This window comes from Lynx canadensis, chromosome C1 (assembly GCF_007474595.2).
Source record: "Lynx canadensis isolate LIC74 chromosome C1, mLynCan4.pri.v2, whole genome shotgun sequence".
Classification (NCBI taxonomy): Eukaryota; Metazoa; Chordata; class Mammalia; order Carnivora; family Felidae; genus Lynx; species Lynx canadensis.
This window is the reverse complement of record NC_044310.1, coordinates 77,670,970-77,689,598: the sequence shown is the minus strand read 5'-3', so window position 1 is coordinate 77,689,598 and position 18,629 is coordinate 77,670,970. Positions and strand designations below refer to the sequence as shown.

Sequence of the window (18,629 nt, the reverse complement as noted above, 5' to 3'; positions counted from 1 at the left end):
AAATGTGACTTTTCCTGGAGGCCTATTGCTGTTCCACCATTCCTTGGGTTGGGGGGAAGTGCAAGTGATCCAAATCATGTTTCTCTGCTTGTCCCACATAAGTAAAGTGCATACAAGCTGTTGCTACTATCTCCACAAAAGCTTGTATCAAAGGCCTATTGCCTGGATGAGAAAAGCAAATACCCATACAGTACTTTAAAGTAATTTAAGCCTCATAATCACCTTGTGAGATGAGTACTTTAAGAATCTCCATGTTTCATGAGGATGGTGAAGCACAGAATGGTTAAATGCCCAAATTCACATAGCTAAAAGATAGTAGAGCTAGAATTCAAACCCACGAAGAAAGGTTCTACACACAGTTCACACACTCTTAAACACTCTGTTATAAAATGACTTCTTTGGCTTAATTGTGCCACCCCAAGCAAGTGAATGGCATAAGACTGTCTTGAAGCATTGCTATGAAGAGCTCCAGGCACTAAGCTGGGGATCAAAATAAAGACTGGACAGAGCAACTAGCAACTTGGAGAGATAATCTTGGAAGAACCAGATATCAGGGATGTTTTTGAGGGAGGACCTTGACCATGAGGGAAAGACAGGGACTCAAGAAAAGAAGAAACTACCTCATTACCACATCAATTTGGACATATTAAACTAGCAAACTAAACTGTTATAAAGACCTAATGAGAATGTAATTCTGATAATAAATCCTGGTATTTGTGAGTACTTGCCTGATATTTTAATATACCAGTACATATAAATTAAAAATTAAAACGGCCATATCACAAATGGATTTTTAGTCACACCACTAAGATAAATGCTGACACTGATTAGCTAGAACAAGAAGTTATTCAGAAAGTTCTGATGTTGGGCTTTAGACTACATGATATGAATATGTGTCTTCTGAACTACTGACATAATATTCCTTAAACTGAATAATAAAATTATTATGTACTAAACAGAGAGTTGTTCAAGTTTGGACTAGAATGGCAATCTTGAGATTGAGAATTTGCCACTGTAACTCACATAAGTGTGCTAACAACAAAGTAGGAAAACTAAAGCCAGATCTTCTTAGAACATATGCTCAGGAAGTTGCCTTTCTAGGGAGTATATATTTTTATTGCTTGAACAAAATAAACCAGAAATGTGAGCAAGAACTCTCCTGGAATGCAAACCTAATATTCTAGATCCAGTTCCTAAAACATAGTTCACTGTCAAGCAGCACACAGAGACCAAATATAAACACTGTTTGAGGATATATTGCAAGATCACAAGGTCTTGCTTTCCCTGTATGAGAACAATAACCTTAGGGCTCTATAAATAAAACTTTGGTAGAATGTCCATGTGGTTTCAAGAAAAACCTGGGGCGCCTGGGTGGCTCAGTCGGTTGAGCGACTGACTTCGGCTCAGGTCATGATCTCACGGTTTGTGAGTTCGAGCCCCACGTCGGGCTCTGTGCTGCTTGGAGCCTGGAGCCTGCTTCGGATTCTGTGTCTCCCTCTCTCTCTCTCTGCCCTTCCCCCACTCATGTTCTGTCTTTCTCTGTCTAGAAATAAACATTAAAAAAAAATTAAAAAAAAAAAGAAAAACCTAAACACATAATTAATCTTTAAAATAAAATTGCATTGCTTCCCTTCCACCAAAAAGAAAGACACAAACATACACATGTACACACACACACAATTTGGGAAATATATATACATGATATGGAAAATATTAATAAATCTGTATTGGGGCACCTGGGTGGCTCAGTTGATGAAGCATCTGACTCTTGGTTTTGGGCCAGGTCATGATCTTACAGTTTGTGAGTCCGAGCCTTGTGTTGGGCTCTATGCTGATAGCATGGAGCCTGCTTGGGATTCTCTCTCTCTCTCTCTCTCTCTCTCTCTCTCTCTCTTTCCCCCCCTATTTGTCCCCCACTCACGTTTGCTTTCTCTCTCTTAAAATAAACATTTAAAAGTATATATAATTCTGCATTATACTCTGCATTTTACTATGTATAATGCAGATTTCATAAAAATTTGAAAAAATGTGCATATGTAGTTCTTATAGTTACAAAATACATGTTCCCAAGAGAAAAGTTCAAATTTTGAATGGTAAACAGTCTGATAAAAACTGGTAATCCTAGAGTTAGCAATGTACTCCTGTCAATTAACTGGCAAAGCCAGTATGATTTTTAAGAGCACAAACATCACTACTGTCGGCATGGCGGATTCTTATAATCTGAACCCACTGCTAATTTCATCAAGAATGTGAACCCTTGAACCTAGAAGACTGCTTCTTGCCACTACTAATAGTCTGGTTCTTTCTCTTCAGGAGAACCAGAATAACTTATCAACATTCTATTTGAAACACAAAGAGAGGGAGAAAAAAGAGACCGGGTTCCTCAGTTTTCTGGTTCTGTTTCTAGTCCCTTTGAGGCCCATTTGTACTTCTTTCCCTTGAATTCCAAAAGAAAATCTGTATTTCTTATTAAAATTTGTTCTTCTTTTCAGCAGATTTTAGTTACTTGCAAAAAAAGAGTAGGCTTTAATTTGAAATCCAAAAGCCTAGAATGTCTAAGCAACCCAATTGTAAAGCACAATAATGGTTTTTAAAAAGTACATTGAAATATTAAACCTCCTAATCAACACTATTCATAAGAATATCTATTCTGAATCAAAGACTTCGAGCCAAAATGCATCCAGAGAAAATACATGTCATTCATGTAGAAGTAATCATTCTCAATACTATAATGCCTGTGAAATTAAAAACTGCATTTAATTACATTTTCTGTGACAGTGGCTTTCAAACCTATTTTAGGCAACAGAGTATTTTTTCCTAATGAAATCTTAGGTTCATGTCCAACGCAAAGCAGACATCTGTTCTGGCTGAAGCACCACACATATCTGGGTGGGGCGATGCATGCCTGTGTGAGCCTCAGGCAGAATACCCTGCCTGATGTCCAACTTCCTCCCCTGTCAAAGGCCCCCTGAGGCATCACCATGAAACCCCTTTTATTTTTGTGAATAAGAGCTTGAAAACCACTGTGCTAGAAAGAGACAGCCACCCTTTTAATCTTTACTTTCACAACCAACACACCAAATCAATCACATGCCTATTTACCTGTGAGCTTTAAAATATTTTCCATCAACATAAATATCAATATCTGGGCAACAATGTTTCACGTATAGTTTCAATAAATCTTCTCCTAATTCAGATGCAGGATCCAAGTCATAATTATCTTTAAAAGAGAAAAAGAAAACTAAAAAATAGTTTATTATAAATATACAAAAATTTTGTGTTTTAATATTAACCTAATGTTTTTCCCCATAATTATCTTGATTAACTACTAAGAGAGAACAGTAACTGAAATACTGAACTGGTAAATTCAAAATAAAACAATTTAAAAATCATCTATATCTTATTTTGAAATATAAACTTCAACTTATATTTAAATACAAACATATCTTTTAATGTAGGTACATATTTAAATGTAGATAATATTATACAAAACTATACACCAAAATTGAAGCCACTTTATGAACTCTTAAGATGCTAGAAAATTTTCCAATTTTGATATCCTTTTTCACTACCTAATTCCTTCCTACTCTTGTTCATGAATTTTTGGTGAGAGTGACATTTAAACCAACAGATTCTCAACTGTAAGCAATGGGATTTGTTCAGCACTTAAGAAAATAAATATTTTAAAAAGTATCTCTACTTCAAAAGATTCATCATTCAGAAAGTGAGGAGTGAAATGTAAAACATGTTTACATTTTAAGAAATTACTACACTATATATCATAGCTATATCAATCCAGAAACTTTAGTCAGTACATCTGCTGAGGATCTGTCATTAGGGACAGATTCCCACTAACCAAATTACAAATTTATAAATTTATATATTCATAAGCCAGAACGTCATTATTGGTCCTATACCAAAAGACAGCCAGAATCCAACCACAACTCAGTATCTCCATAGCTACCACTGCAGTCCAAGCCACCATCACCTCGCACCTAGATTTCTGCAGTAACTTCCCAACACATCTCCCACTCTTGACTCCCACAGTCTATTTTTGACAAAGCATTTAGAGGCATGTTTTAAAATGCAATTCAAATCCTGATCCATCCCAGTTCAAAACCTTATGGCTCTGTCCTTTTTTTTTTTTTTTTTTTTTTTTACAGTAAAAGCCAAAGTCTTACAATGGCTTACCAGGCCCCACAACATCTGGCTCCTCACTATGCAGGTGGTTGGGGACTAGTCCGAGCTCTCTCATCCTGGAGGGCCACAGCTGCCCAATGCAGGCTGACGGGGTGCATACTGTGGACCTGACTCTTATCTGCATAACAGTATAACCCTTAGTGTCAGAATTGAATTGTTGGATACCCAGTTGATACTGGATAATTGGTTGGTGTGGAGAAAAAAACACCCACATTTTGGTGTCAGAAGTGGTGCCAAGAAAAAAAAACCACAATCACAGAAACCCAAAACTCAATGTTCCTCAAGCTGAAGTCATCGTTCCACTCTATCCTAATCTTCCTCTGCTTATACTCCATAAGCCTGCCAAATAGTACCACCCAAACTCTCTAAAATGGCTTATAAGGAGGGACGCCTGGGTGGCTCAGTCAGTTAAGCGTCTGACTTCAGCTCAGGTCATGATCTCACAGTCCGTGAGTTCGAGCCCCATATCAGACTCTGTGCTGACAGCTCAGATCCTGCAGCCTGCTTGGGATTCTGTGTCTCCCTCTCTCTCTCTCTGCACCTCTCCTGCTCACACTCTGTCTCTCTTTCTCTCAAAAATAAATAAACATTAAAAAAATGGTTTATAAGGAAAGTGACTACTAGTCTTGGTTTGCCTGGGACAATCCCAGTTAATGCCTGTTGCCCCAGAGTAATTATAAACTGCAGTAATAACTTTGCACTCTTTCAAAAGTATCCAAATTTGGACAATAAGAAATAAGGTCATCCTTTATATAAGGTTTTCAGTCATCTGGCTTCTGCTTGTATCTCCAGGTTCATCTCTTACTGTGACCATTCTTGTCCCCTCTTCCACCCCGGTCCTACAACAAACTATTACCAGTCTTCAAAATTTGCTCTGTGCCTGGGGTCGTTCTGCCTCTAATAGGCAGGTCATGTTTTTTCCTTTGCCTGTAGTACTTCTCCCCTAAACTCTTTAGCCTGGCTAACTCCTGTTTTTTTCCACTGAGATTCAACTCAGATATCACTCCTTTCTATCTCTCCATCTTCATCTCTAACTCTATATGCAGAGGAGGATGGGCAGATCTGCCAGAAACCTATGAAAGTCTCCTAATTTTGGTGTTCCTCTCTTGTGGTGCAATGCCACTGCATGTGCAAGGTAACATCAGGTCACATAACCTTGTGGGGACTGGGGGTTGGGAACTGGCACTAAGACACTATGTAAGTAATAAACAGTCAATTTTGTGATCCAGAGATTTCAAGGTTCCTGTTAGAATATCTATTACTATATCTGTATCATTTATACTTTTATCTATCTGTACCTATTCCCGTGCCTTTAACATCCTCCTTCTGCCAATTCACAATAGTTCACAAACTATAACCCTTCTGACACCCACTTCCACAAACTAAAGTTATTTTTCAAGGACAAACACCATATTTACTATACTATTTATGTATTTCTTAACATGTGTAAAACTGTATCATTTTTATTAGATTCCTATCTTTTTAAAACATAGCACAACAAAATTTTCAGTAGTTTTTTTGTCATGATAAAATATAATGGTGATTTTTATGCTGCATATTGTTTTTAAGTAGTGCCTATATTGTGTTATAACAGAACTGACTCTATAGTCTGCTAAAGCTTTCATTGGTATAGATAAGAATAAGGATGGTGACATGGAGGTTTAAGAGGAGAATTGTGAATTATATGTGTATTTATTCAGATTAATACCATCTCCAATTGTTTGGGAAAACTAGGAGTTTCACTTACCCATAAAAAATTTACTTTCAGTTACTTTTATTACATCTACTTTCATTCTACCTTTATTTCATCTCCTATAAAAAAAGAGATCAGTAGAATTGATTTTTGAAATATGTTTTCTCCAACTGTATCAGAATATAATTACTTTCACAGCTATACAATTTTCTAAAAATCCACCAAAAAATAGCTCACCAGTAGAAATTAAATTGTGTACTCCAACATCGACATCCTCTGGAACTTCATGCTTCTGAAGAGAACAATCAGATGACTCTACAGATGATCTTCCATCGTTGTCAGTGCAGATTCCAAAGCTGAAGTCACATTTCTTTTGTGGCACTCCCCTCATCACTATCTTTTTCCTAAGAATTTCTTCTTCATAGTTTCTTATGTTTCTGTCTGATGAATATACAACCCTAAAAGAATATGTAAAGTATTACTAAAAATGTTAGTGATTCTTAAAAGCTAGTTTACCAAGCACTGCCTTCATATAAAACGACATAATTTTACAACTATTTTTATCTGGGCTAACTGGAAAAAAGATCAATCTCAAAGAGCAGAAAGTTTTAAAAGTAGTTTATAAAATATTTTAATGTTCAGAATATATAATACCATCAAACTAGATGACCCAGAGGAAATGGACAATTCCTAGAAAGGCACACACTACCAAACCTGACTTAAGAAATAGAATAACTGAATGGTCTGTTCAGGTATAGGTCTTATACCAACTAGACAGACTGAGTTAGTAATTAAAAACTTCCCACAAAGAAAAATCCAGAACTAGATGGCTCCACAGGTGAACTTGACCAAATGCTTAAAGAATTAACACCAATCCTTCACAAACTTTTCCAAAAAACATAACTCAGAACACACTCTAACTCATTCTGAGGCCATTATTACCTGATACAAAAGCAGACAAAGACATCATAAGAAAACCACAGACTAAGATTCCTTATTAATATAGATGAAAAAATTCCTTAGCAAAGTAATAGCAAACTGAATCTAGAAACATATAAAAAGTATTATACCTTACAAACAAATGGGGTTTATTTCAGGAATTCAAGGGTAGCTAAGCAAATAAAAATCAATATTATACATCATATGCTATAGTCTGAATATTTGTATACCCTCAAAATTCTCTAAGAGGTAATTAGGTGGAGCCCTCATGAATAGGATTAGTGCCCTTATATAAGAGGCTCCAAAAAGATCCCTCTCCTCCTTCCACCATGAGCACAGTGAGAAGTCAGCATCTGCAACCCAGAATAGGGTTTTCACCAGAATCCTATCATACTGGCACTCTGACCTTGAACTTCCAGCCTCCAGAACTATGAGAAATAAATTTTTGTTGTTTATATGCCACTCAGTCTGTAGTATTTTGTTACAGCAGCCCAAAGACCTCACAAAACCTTTTAAATTTAGTCTTCTTAGCAGGACTAAGACACCATATCAACGGGACAAACACCATATGATCACCCCTATAGATGCAGAAAAAGCATTTGACAAAATCCAATACCCTGTCAAAATAATACACTCAAAAAAACTAGGAATAGAAGGAAAGTCCCCAACCTGATAAAGAACATCTATGAAAAACCCACAGCTAACACTGTATTTAATAGTACAAGACTGAAAGCTTTCCTTCTAAATCAGAAAGGATGCCTGCCTGTTCTTATTACTTCTATTCAACATTTAACTGGAGGTTCTAGCCAGGGGATTAGGCAAGAAAAAGAAGATGCATCTGGATTGAAGGAACAAGTAAAGCTATCTCTATTTACAAACGGCAAACTTATATACAGAAATCCTTGGAAATCCACTACAAAAACTATTTGTTAACCACGTTCTACAAGGTTGCAGGATACAAAATCAATATGCAGTAATCAACCATATTTTTAGATACTAACAATGAACAATCCAAAACAAAATTAGAAAATAATACCATTTATAATAGCATCAAAAAGATAAAACACTTAAGGACATATTTCACCAAAAAGCATAAGACTTGTATGCTGAAAACTATAAAACAATGCTGAAAGCAATTTTATAAATGGAAATACATTCCAGATGATTTAATATTGTTAGAATGGCAGTACTCTCTGGGGCACCTGGGTGGTTCAGTTAGGTTAAGCAACCGACTTCGGCTCAGGTCATGATCTCTCACGGCTTGCGGGTTCAAGCCCTGCATCTCGCTCTCTGCGGTCAGCGCAGAGCCCACTTCAGATCTTCTGTGCACCCCCCCAACCCCTCTCCCAACTAGCTCTTTCTCTCTCTTAAAAATAAACATTTAAAAAAAGATGGCAGTACTCTCTCAATTGATCTACAGATATAATGTATTATCTATCAAAATTCAACTACTTTTCTGCAGAAATCAAAAAATCAATCCTCAAATTCAAACATAAATGCAAGCGACCCAGAATAGTCAAAACAATCTTGACAAAGAACAAAGTTGGACAATTCATAAGTTCCCAAATTTCTAAGCTTCCTACAAAGCTACAATCATCCATACTATGTGGTAATGACATGAGAATAAACCTATAAATCAGTGGAACAGAACTGACTATTAAGAACTACATATATATGCAACAAATTTTGACAGCAGTGTCATGATTTTGTGATTTATAATATGAAATATATATTTGGTCTTTGCCTACTGTTCTGGGCACATATTTCCTAAAACCGTTATAATTTCCTATGCAAGAGCCATAGAGACATCTTTTGTTATAATATTTAGCTTTGTTCTTAGCTTCTGAAATAAAAGGAATAAAAGTGAAATGGATGGCTTTTCTTATTCATAACAAGCCCTTTGAACCACAGCAGAGTTTACATTAATGAGCTAGGTGACATTTGGAAAGTCACCAAGGATGGGCGCTGGTTGGCAAGAGAGAATCATCAATGGACAATGACTTAATCCATCATGTCTATGCAATAAATCCTCCATACCTAAAGGATGGGATTTGGAGAACCTCTTGGTTGTTGAACACATGGAGGTGCTGGGAGAGTGGTGTACCCACAGAGGGCATGGGAGCTCCACACCCCTTCCCACATCCTAGCCCTTTGAATCTCTTCCATCTGGCTGTTCTTGAGCTATATCCTTTTTTAGATAATTGGCAATCTAGCAAGTATAATCTTTTCCTGCATCCTATGAGCTATTCTAGCAAATTAATTGAACCTGAGAAAGGGTTTATGGGAACCTCCAATTCACATCTGGTTGGTCAGAAGCACAGAGAAGGAACAACCTGGACTTGCAACTGGCATCTGAAAAGGTTGGGGACAGTCTTATGGAACTGAACCTTTAATCTGTGGGATCAAATAATATCTCCAAGTAGTGTCAGAATTGAGTTAAATCTGTAGGACACCCAGCTGGTGTCTGGAGAATCTCAGAATTGCTTGGTATGGGGGAAAACTCCCACCCATTTGGTGACCAGAAAGGTCAGAAGTGACATATTCTCTGAGTAGAGTATTAAAAGTAAAGGAGACACACAATAACATGTTCTTCCTTTACAGGTGTCCAGACAATCCAACAGGAAAAGACTAGGCTCTTCAAAAGTTGGTGCTGAGACAACTGGATTTCCAAATGCAAAAAAGCTGGATATGAGCTTCACAGTACATACAAAAATCAATTCAGAATAGGTTAAAGATCTAAATGTAAGAATTTAAAAAGTATACAAAGGTATAAATCTTCATGACCTTGGATTAGGGAATGGTTTCTTACATATAACCCCAAAAACACAAGTAACCAAAAAAAGACAAAATGAAAATCACAGAAATTATAAACTTTTGTACTTTCAAGGACATATGAAGAAAGTTAAAAGACAACTCAAAGAATGGGAGAAAATGCTTGCAAATCACATACCTGATAAGAAACTTGTAACTAGAATATATAAAGAATTTTAAAAATTCTTTTATATAGAATAAAATTCTTACATAGAGACTATATAACAAATAAAAACAGGGCACCTAGGTGGCTCAGTGAGTTAAGCGGCCAACTACGATTTTGGCTCAGGTTGTGATCTCACAGTTTATGGGATGGAACCTCATGTTAACAGCACAGAGCCTGCTTGGAATTCCCTCTCTCCCTCTCTCTCTGCCCCTCCCCTGCTTGTGTGTTCTCTCTCTCTCTCTCTCTCTCTCAAAATAAATAAACATTAAAAAAAATAAAAACAAAAAATACAGAATATATAAAGAATTAAAAAATATAAATGATGTTCAATAATATAAAGATAAATGATTCAACTTACAAATGGGCAAAGAATATGAATAGAGATCAGGACGCCTGGGTGACTGAGTTGTTTAAGAATCTGACTCTTGATTTCAGACCGGGTCATGATCTTGCTGTTCATGAGTTCAAGCCCTGCATCGGGCTCTGCTTGGGATTCTCTCTCTCTGTCCCTCCCCAGCTTGTACACATCCTCTCTGTCTCTTTCAAAATAAATAAACTTTAAAAAATTATATATAACAAAAAGAATGTGAATAGAGTTTACCAAAGAAAATATATAATAGCCAATATGCACACAAAAAAGATATTCAACATCATTAGCCATCAGAGAAATGCAAATCAAAACCACAATGAGATACCTTTCACACCTACTAAGGTGGCTATAATCAAAATGACAGATAACAACAAGTGTTGTCAAGAATGCAGAAAAATTGGAATCCTCATACATGCTGGTAGGAATGTAAAATGGTGTAGCCTCTTTGGAAAAGAGTCTGGCATTTCCTCAAAAGTTTACCATATGATCCAGCAATTTCCCTCCTAGGTATATAACATGAGAGAAATGAAAACATGTTCACACAAAAATGTGCACATCAATGTTCAGAGTGGAATTATTCATAACAGCCAAAAAGTCAAAACAACCCAAATGTCTATCAACTCATGAATGCATAAACAAAATATGGTATATCCATATGCATAGAAGAGATTTAACATAGCAGCCCTGACTACTATCTTTTAAAAGATTTAATTATAAGGTTAGCCATTGGCTTGTATCTGAGAACATGATTTTAGGAGTTTTCCTGGAATTCTATAAATGATAAGGGTGGCTTGTTATGTTTAAACTATTTACACGAACAATATGGGTTATGTTAAACGCCCGCTTGCCTTCCAGGAGTCTGGAATATGGATGCGAAATAGACACAGGGTGCCTACATGACAAATGCTTAGTAAAAACCCTGGGCACTGAGCTTCTAATGAGCTCCCCTGGTTGGCAACATTTCGGAAGTGCTGTCACAACTCATTGCTAGGGGAATTAAGCATGTACTGTGTGATTCCACTGGAAGAAGACTCTTGGAAGCTTGTACCTCGTTTCCCATGGACTTCACATCATGTGCCTTTTCTCTTTATTTCTTTTGTAATAAATCATAGCCTAGAATATGACTATGTGCTGAGTCCTAGGAGCCCTCCTAGGAAATCATCAAACCTGAGGATGATCTGGATGATCCTTTATCCATCATACAATGAAATATTCAGCCATGAAAACCAATGAAGTACTGATAAACACCACATCAATGAACCTTGAAAACATCACACCAAGTTTAAAAAGCCAGACATAAAGGGATGTTTACTATATGATTCCATTTATATGAAATGCCCAGAACAGGCAAAACTATAAAGGCAGAAAGTAGATTATTGGTTGCTAGGAACTGGGAGAAAGGAGAGTGAGACATGATTGCCGGGGGCATGGAATTTCCTTTTAGGATGGTGAAAATATTCTGGAATTGGAGACGTGATAGTGGCAAAACACTGTAAATATACTAAAACCACTGAATTTACACAGTTTAAAAGAGTGAATTTTAAGGTGTGTGAATTATAGTTCAATTTTTTAAAAGACTGAGAATAGGAGAGGAATTGGAGCAGTGTAGTAAGTAACTCTTGAGCTTTAATATAAAAGGGAAAAGAGCATTAGAGTACTCACTGGTAAAGTATTAGTTGGAAAGGAAATGAGGTCAAGAAAGGCTTCTGTTATTTTTAAGGTGGGGATAAAATATCATGTTTATATACCAATGAGAAGATGCAAGAGAAAAGGAACTCTTTTTGGGAAAGCGAAATTGCTGGAGAAATGTCCCTCAATAGGTGGAAAGAAATATGGTGAGATCTGGTAGACAAGTGGAAGGAATGGTTATAGAAGCACTGAAAGTTCCTCAATAGTAACAGGAGAGAAGACAAAATATATGGTACAAATGCAACTAAATGAATAGATGTGGGAACAGTTCGTGAAAGTTCTCTTCTAACTGCTTTGATTTTCTTAGTGAAATAGAAAGAAAGCTCATCAAGTGAGAAGGAAGACGGGGGAAGAGAAACTGAAGGTTAAAAAAAAAGGCGGTGTGAAATAATCTAGGAAAGGAGGAGAGCAAATGGGACTAGGGAAATAAAGTATGACTACATGCAGTATGACTGACTGACAGCACTAAGTGCCTACTTAAGGCATTGATTTAAAGTGAGACCATAGCCAAAGTAATATTGAAGAAGAAAACCAAAGCGGGAGGCATCACAATCCCAGACTTTAGCCTTTACTACAAAGCTGTAATCATCAAGACAGCATGGTATTGGCACAAAAACAGACACACAGACCAATGGAATACAATAGAGACTCCAGAATTGGACCCACAAATATACGGCCAACTAATCTTTGACAAAGCAGGAAAGAATACCCAATGGAAAAAAGACAGTCTCTTTAACAAATGGTGCTGGGAGAAATGGACAGCAACATGCAGAAGAATGAAACTAGACCACTTTCTTACACCAGTCACAAAAATAAACTCAAAATGGATGAAGGACGTGAATGTGAGACAGGAAACCACCAAAACCCTAGAGGAGAAAGCAGGAAAAAACCTCTCTGACCTCAGCTGCAGCAATTTCTTACTCGACACATCTCCAAAGGCAAGGGAATTAAAAGCAAAAATGAACTATTGGGACCTCATGAAGATAAAAAGCTTCTGCACTGCAAAGGAAACAATCAACAAAACTAAAAGGCAACCGATGGAATGGAAAAAGATATTTGCAAATGACATATCGGACAAAGGGCTGGTATCCAAAATCTATAAAGAACTCACCAGGGGCGCCTGGGTGGCGCAGTCGGTTAAGCGTCCAACTTCAGCCAGATCACGATCTCATGGTCCGTGAGTTCGAGCCCCGCGTCAGGCTCTGGGCTGATGGCTCAGAGCCTGGAGCCTGTTTCCGATTCTGTGTCTCCCTCTCTCTCTGCCCCCTCCCCCATTCATGCTCTGTCTCTCTCTGTCCCAAAAATAAATAAACGCAGAAAAAAAAAAATTAAAAAAAAAACAACAAAAAAAAACCTCACCAAACTCCACACCCGAAAAACAAATAATCCAGTGCAGAAATGGGCAGAAGACATGAATAGACACTTTTCTTCTAAAGAAGACATCCAGATGGCCAACAGGCACATGAAAAGATGCTCAATGTCACTCCTCATCAGGGAAATACAAATCAAAACCATACTGAGATACTACCTCACGCTGGTCAGATTGGCTAAAATGAACAAATCAGGAGGCTATAGATGCTGGAGAGGATGTGGAGAAATGGGAACCCTCTTGCAGTGTTGGTGGGAATGCAAACACGTGCAGCCGCTCTGGAAAACAGTGTGGAGGTTCCTCAAAAAATTAAAAACAGACCTACCCTATGACCCAGCAATACCACTGCTAGGAATTTACCCAAGGGATACAGGAGTACTGATGCATAGGGGCACTTGTACCCCAATGTTTACAGCAGCACTTTCAACAATAGCCAAATTATGGAAAGAGCCTAAATGTCCATCAACTGATGAATGGATAAAGAAGATGTGGTTTATATATACAATGGAGTACTACTTGGCAATGAGAAAGAATGAAATCTGGCCATTTGTAGCAACATGGATGGAACTGGAGAGTGTTATGCTAAGTGAAATAAGTCAGGCAGAGAAAGATAGATACCATATGTTTTCACTCATACGTGGATCCTGAGAAACTCAACAAAAGACCAGGGGGGAGGGGGAGGGGGGGGGAAGTTACAGAGCGGGAAGGAGGCAAGCCATAAGAGACCCTTAAATACTGAGAACAAACTGAGGGTTGATGGGGGGGGGTGGGAGAGAGGGGAAAGTGGGTGATGGGAATTGAGGAAGGCACATGTTGGGATGAGCACTGGTTGTTGTATGGAAACCAATTTGACAATAAATTACATATATAAAAAAAAAAAGTGAGACCAATTAGCATGTGTTTTTCTCCAGCCATTCAAGTGTGTGGATGCAGGAGTGGAAAAGTCAAAAAGCCTGATTTAAGGTTTGGGGTTTTGACTTTCAAATAAGACAAATTCAGAGGGGACAAGGGAAGAGAGGCTATATGTAAAGGAAGTGATAATAATGACAAAGAAATTTAAGCTAAGTAAGGATAGAACTGAGGACATGAGAAGATAAGAGACAATAAAAGTGTGGCAAAAGTCATTGCAGGCCCTGATGAAGCCATAAATCATTAGAGTTGGGAGTTTTAAAGGAGTAAGCTAGAAAGATAGGTAGAAGTCAGAGGTTGAGATGCTTGGAATCAAGATTACGAAGGGTTGCCGTTATTGGTAACAATACGACTTAGGATTTGACATGGTAGTGAGGTCATATAGAGAACAAGATTATTGGAAGACAAGAATTAAAAGAATCAAGAGGCACATACTGGAAACAATACCTGTGTGACAACTATAACAACCAAGAATTACATTACCAGAGAAATTGACAAGAATTTCTTTGAGAAATGAGGAGGACTGACTTCTGGGAAAGATGGTGGAGTAGGAGGATCCTAAACTCACCTTCTCCCATGATATACCTAAATAACACCCACATCAGTGGAAATAACCCGGGAAACAAACTCAAGACTGGCAGGACAGACTCTCCACAGCTAAATGTAGAGAAGAGGCCACATCAAAAAGGGTAGGAAGGGTAGAGAGGCTGTCAGGAGGCAAACAGCTCTTGGGACTATCCTTGGGAGGGAGGGATGCCATGGGTGTGAAAAGGATGCAATGGGTGTGAACTGCTATATGTGTAAGATGCCATATATAAACCTCATGGTAAACATAAATCAAAAACCAGTAATAGATATGCAAAAAATAAAGAGAAAGGAATCCAAGTATATCACTAAAGAAAGCCAGCAAACCATGAGAGGAGAGTAAGAAAGAAACATAAAGAACTACAAAAACAGCCATAACAAGCAACAAAATGGCAATAAGTCCATGCTTATCAATAATTACTTTTAATGTAAATGGACTAAACACTCCAATCAAAAGACATAGGGTGATGGAAATAATAATTAAAAAAAAAAAAAAAAGCAAGACCCAGGGCACCTGGGTGACCAGGTGGTTAAGTATCTGATTTGATTTTGGCTCAGGTCATGATCTCAGGGTCATAGGATCGAGCTCCACATTGGGCTCCATGATGAGTATAGAACCTGCTTGGGATTCTCTCTCTGCCCCTTTGTCCCTCTCCCCTGCTCATGCTCTCTCTCTCTCTCTCTCTCTAAAATTAAAAACAAGTTTTTAAAAAAGCAGGACCCATCTATGTGCTGTCTACGAGAGGCTCATTTCAGACCTAAAGACACATGCAGATTGAAAGTGAAGGGATGGAAAAGCATTTATCATGCAAATGGAAGTGAAAAGAATGCCAGGAGCGTAATACTTACCATGGACAAAATAAACATTAAAACAAAGACTGTAACAAGAGACAAAGAAAAACACTATATAATCACAAAGGGAACAATCCAACAAGATATAATAATTGTACATATTTATGCACCCAAATACATAACACAGTTAATAACAAACATAAAGGAAGTAATCCATGGTAATATAATAAAAGTAGGCAACTTGAATCCCCCACTTACATCAATGGGCTGATCATCCAAACACAATCAACATAGGAAGAGTAGCTTTGAATGACACATTGGACCAGATGGATCTAACAGATATACTCAGAACACTGCATCCTAAAACAGCAGAATACACACTCTTTTCAAATGCTAACGGAACATTCTCCAGAACAGATCATATATTAGGTCACAAAATAAGCCTCAACAAATTCAAAAAGATCAAAGTCATACCAAGTATCTTTTCCAATCACAGTGCTATAAAACTAACCATCAACCATAAGAAAAAATATGGAAAGAACACAAATATACGGAGATCAAATAACATACTACTAAACAATTGAATGGGTTAACCGGAAACCAAAGAGGAAATAAAATGAAGTCAAATGAAAACACGATGGTCCAAAATCTTTGCGATGCAGCAAAAATGCCCTAAGAGGCAACTTTATAGCAATTTAGGCCTACAGTCAAGAAGCAAGAAATCTCAAATAAACAACCTAACCTTCTACCTAAAAGGAGCTAGAAAAAGAAGAAACAGAACTCAGAAACAGTAGAAGAAAATAGTAAAGATCAGAGCAGAAAAAATGATATAGGAACAAAAACAAACAATAGAATATATCAATGGAACCTGGAGCTGGTTCTCTGAAAAGATCAACAAAAGTGATACCTCTAGCCAGATTCATAAAAAGAGAACTCAAAATCACAAATGAAAGAGGAGTAATAACAACCAACACCACAGAAATACAAACAACCTTTTAAGAGAATATTATGGGGGCGCCTGGGTGGCGCAGTCGGTTAAGCGTCCGACTTCAGCCAGGTCACGATCTCGCGGTCCGTGAGCTCGAGCCCCGCGTCAGGCTCTGGGCTGATGGCTCGGAGCCTGGAGCCTGTTTCCGATTCTGTGTCTCCCTCTCTCTCTGCCCCTCCCCCGTTCATGCTCTGTCTCTCTCTGTCCCAAAAATAAATAAACGTTGAAAAAAAAATTTTTTTTTTAAAATAAAAAATAAATAAAAAAAAAAAGAGAATATTATGAAAAATTATATGCCAACAAACTGAACAGTCTAGAAGAAATGGATAAATTCCTAGAAACATACAACCACCTAAAACTGAATCAGGTGACTCCAAAAATTTGAACAGACCAATTACCAACTATGAAATTAAACCAGTAATCCAAAAACCCCCCACAAACAAAAGTCCAGGCTTTACAGGGGAATTCTACCAAACACTTAAAGAACAGTTAATACCTGTTCTTCTCAAACATTTCCAAAAAACAGAAGAGAAAGGAAAACTTCCAAATTCATTCTATGAGGCTAACATTACCCTGATACAAAAACCAGATAAAGACACAAGAAAAGAAAAACTATAGGTCAGTATGATTAATATAGATGCAAAAGTTTAACAAAATATTAGCAAACCAAATTCAACAATGCATTAAAAAATTATTCATCATGATCAAGAGGGATTTATTCTTGCAACTCAATCAACATGATACATCACATCAACATGAGAAAAAATAAAAAACATTTGATCATTTGAACAGATGCAGAAAAAGCATTTAAAAAAATACAACATCCATTCACAATAAAAACCCTCAACAAAGTAGGAACAGAGGGAACATTACCTCAACATAATAAAGGCCATATATGACAAATCCACAACTAATATCAACCTCAATGGGAAAAAACTGAGAGCTTTTCCTCTATGGTCAGGAACAAGACAGGGATATACATTCTCACCACTGCTACTTAACATAGTTCTGGAAGTCCTAGCCTCAGCTATCAGACAACAAAAAGAAAAGGCATCCAAATTGGCAAGGAAGAAGTCAAACTTTCAATATTTGCAGATGACATGATACTCTTTATAGAAAACCCGAAAGGCTCCACCAAAAAACTACTAATAAATGAATTCAGTAAAGTAGCAGGATACAAAATCAATGTACAGAAATCTGTTGCATTTCTATACACTAATAATGAAGCAGCAGAAAGAGAAATTAAGAAAACAATCCAATTTACAATTGTACCCAAAATAATAAAATACCTAGGAATAAACTTATCCAAGGAGGTGAAAGACCTGTACACTAAAAACTATAAAACATCGATGAAAGAAACTGAAGATAACACAATGAAATGGAAATATATTCCATGCTCATTGGGGCACGTGGGTGGCTCAACTGAATGTCCAATTCTTGATTTCAGCTCAGGTTGTGATCCCAGGGTCACGGGATCAAGCCCTGCATGAGGGTGTGCACCAAGTGTGGAGCCTGCTAAGAATTGTTTCTCTCCCTCTGCCCCCTCCCCTATTTGTGCACTCGCTCTCAAAAAAAAAAAAAAGTGCATATATACATATGTATATATGTATAACTATGTATATGTATGTATATGTGTGTGTATACACAAACTCAACACCAAAAAAACAAATAATCCCATTAAAAAATGGGCAGAGGAGGGGCACCTGGGTGGCTCAGTCAGCTGACCATCTAACTTCAGCTCAGGTCATGACCTTGCAGTTCGTGAGTTCGAGTCCCACGTCAGACTCTGTGCTGACAGCTTGGAGCCTGGAGCTTGCTTCAGGTTCTATGTCTCCCTCTCTCTCTGCCCCTCCCCTGCAAACGCTCTGTCCCTCCCTCTCTCTCAAAAATAAATAAACTAAAAAAAAATTAAAACCAAAAAATGGGCAGAGGAACTGAGTAGACATTTTTTCAAAGAAGACCGACAGATGATCAACATATGAAAAGACAGTCAATTGCACTCATCATCAGGGAAATGCAAATCAAAACCATTAATTAGCTATTACCTCACAACTGTCAGAATGGTTATAATCAAAAACACAAGAAACAAGTGTTGGCGAGGATATAGAGAAAAAGGAA

At 37.5% G+C, this 18,629-nt stretch overlaps 1 protein-coding gene across 4 annotated transcripts in view; it reads right to left on the bottom strand.

Annotated features, from left to right (window-relative positions):
• The window catches only part of BTBD8 (BTB domain containing 8), a 106,223-nt gene that overhangs the window by 74,767 nt on the left and 12,827 nt on the right, over positions 1-18,629 (bottom strand). For 3 of the 4 annotated variants that reach the window (XM_030328041.1, XM_030328043.1, XM_030328042.1), the window contains exons 3-4: positions 6,131-6,351; positions 3,103-3,220 (exon numbers count right to left, since the gene is read on the bottom strand). In XM_030328041.1, the coding sequence (XP_030183901.1) occupies positions 3,103-3,220; positions 6,131-6,351 (339 nt within the window). Of the gene's footprint in view, positions 1-3,102; positions 3,221-6,130; positions 6,352-18,629 lie in introns of those variants that run through there. The other variant, XM_030328044.1, reaches the window with a different exon arrangement.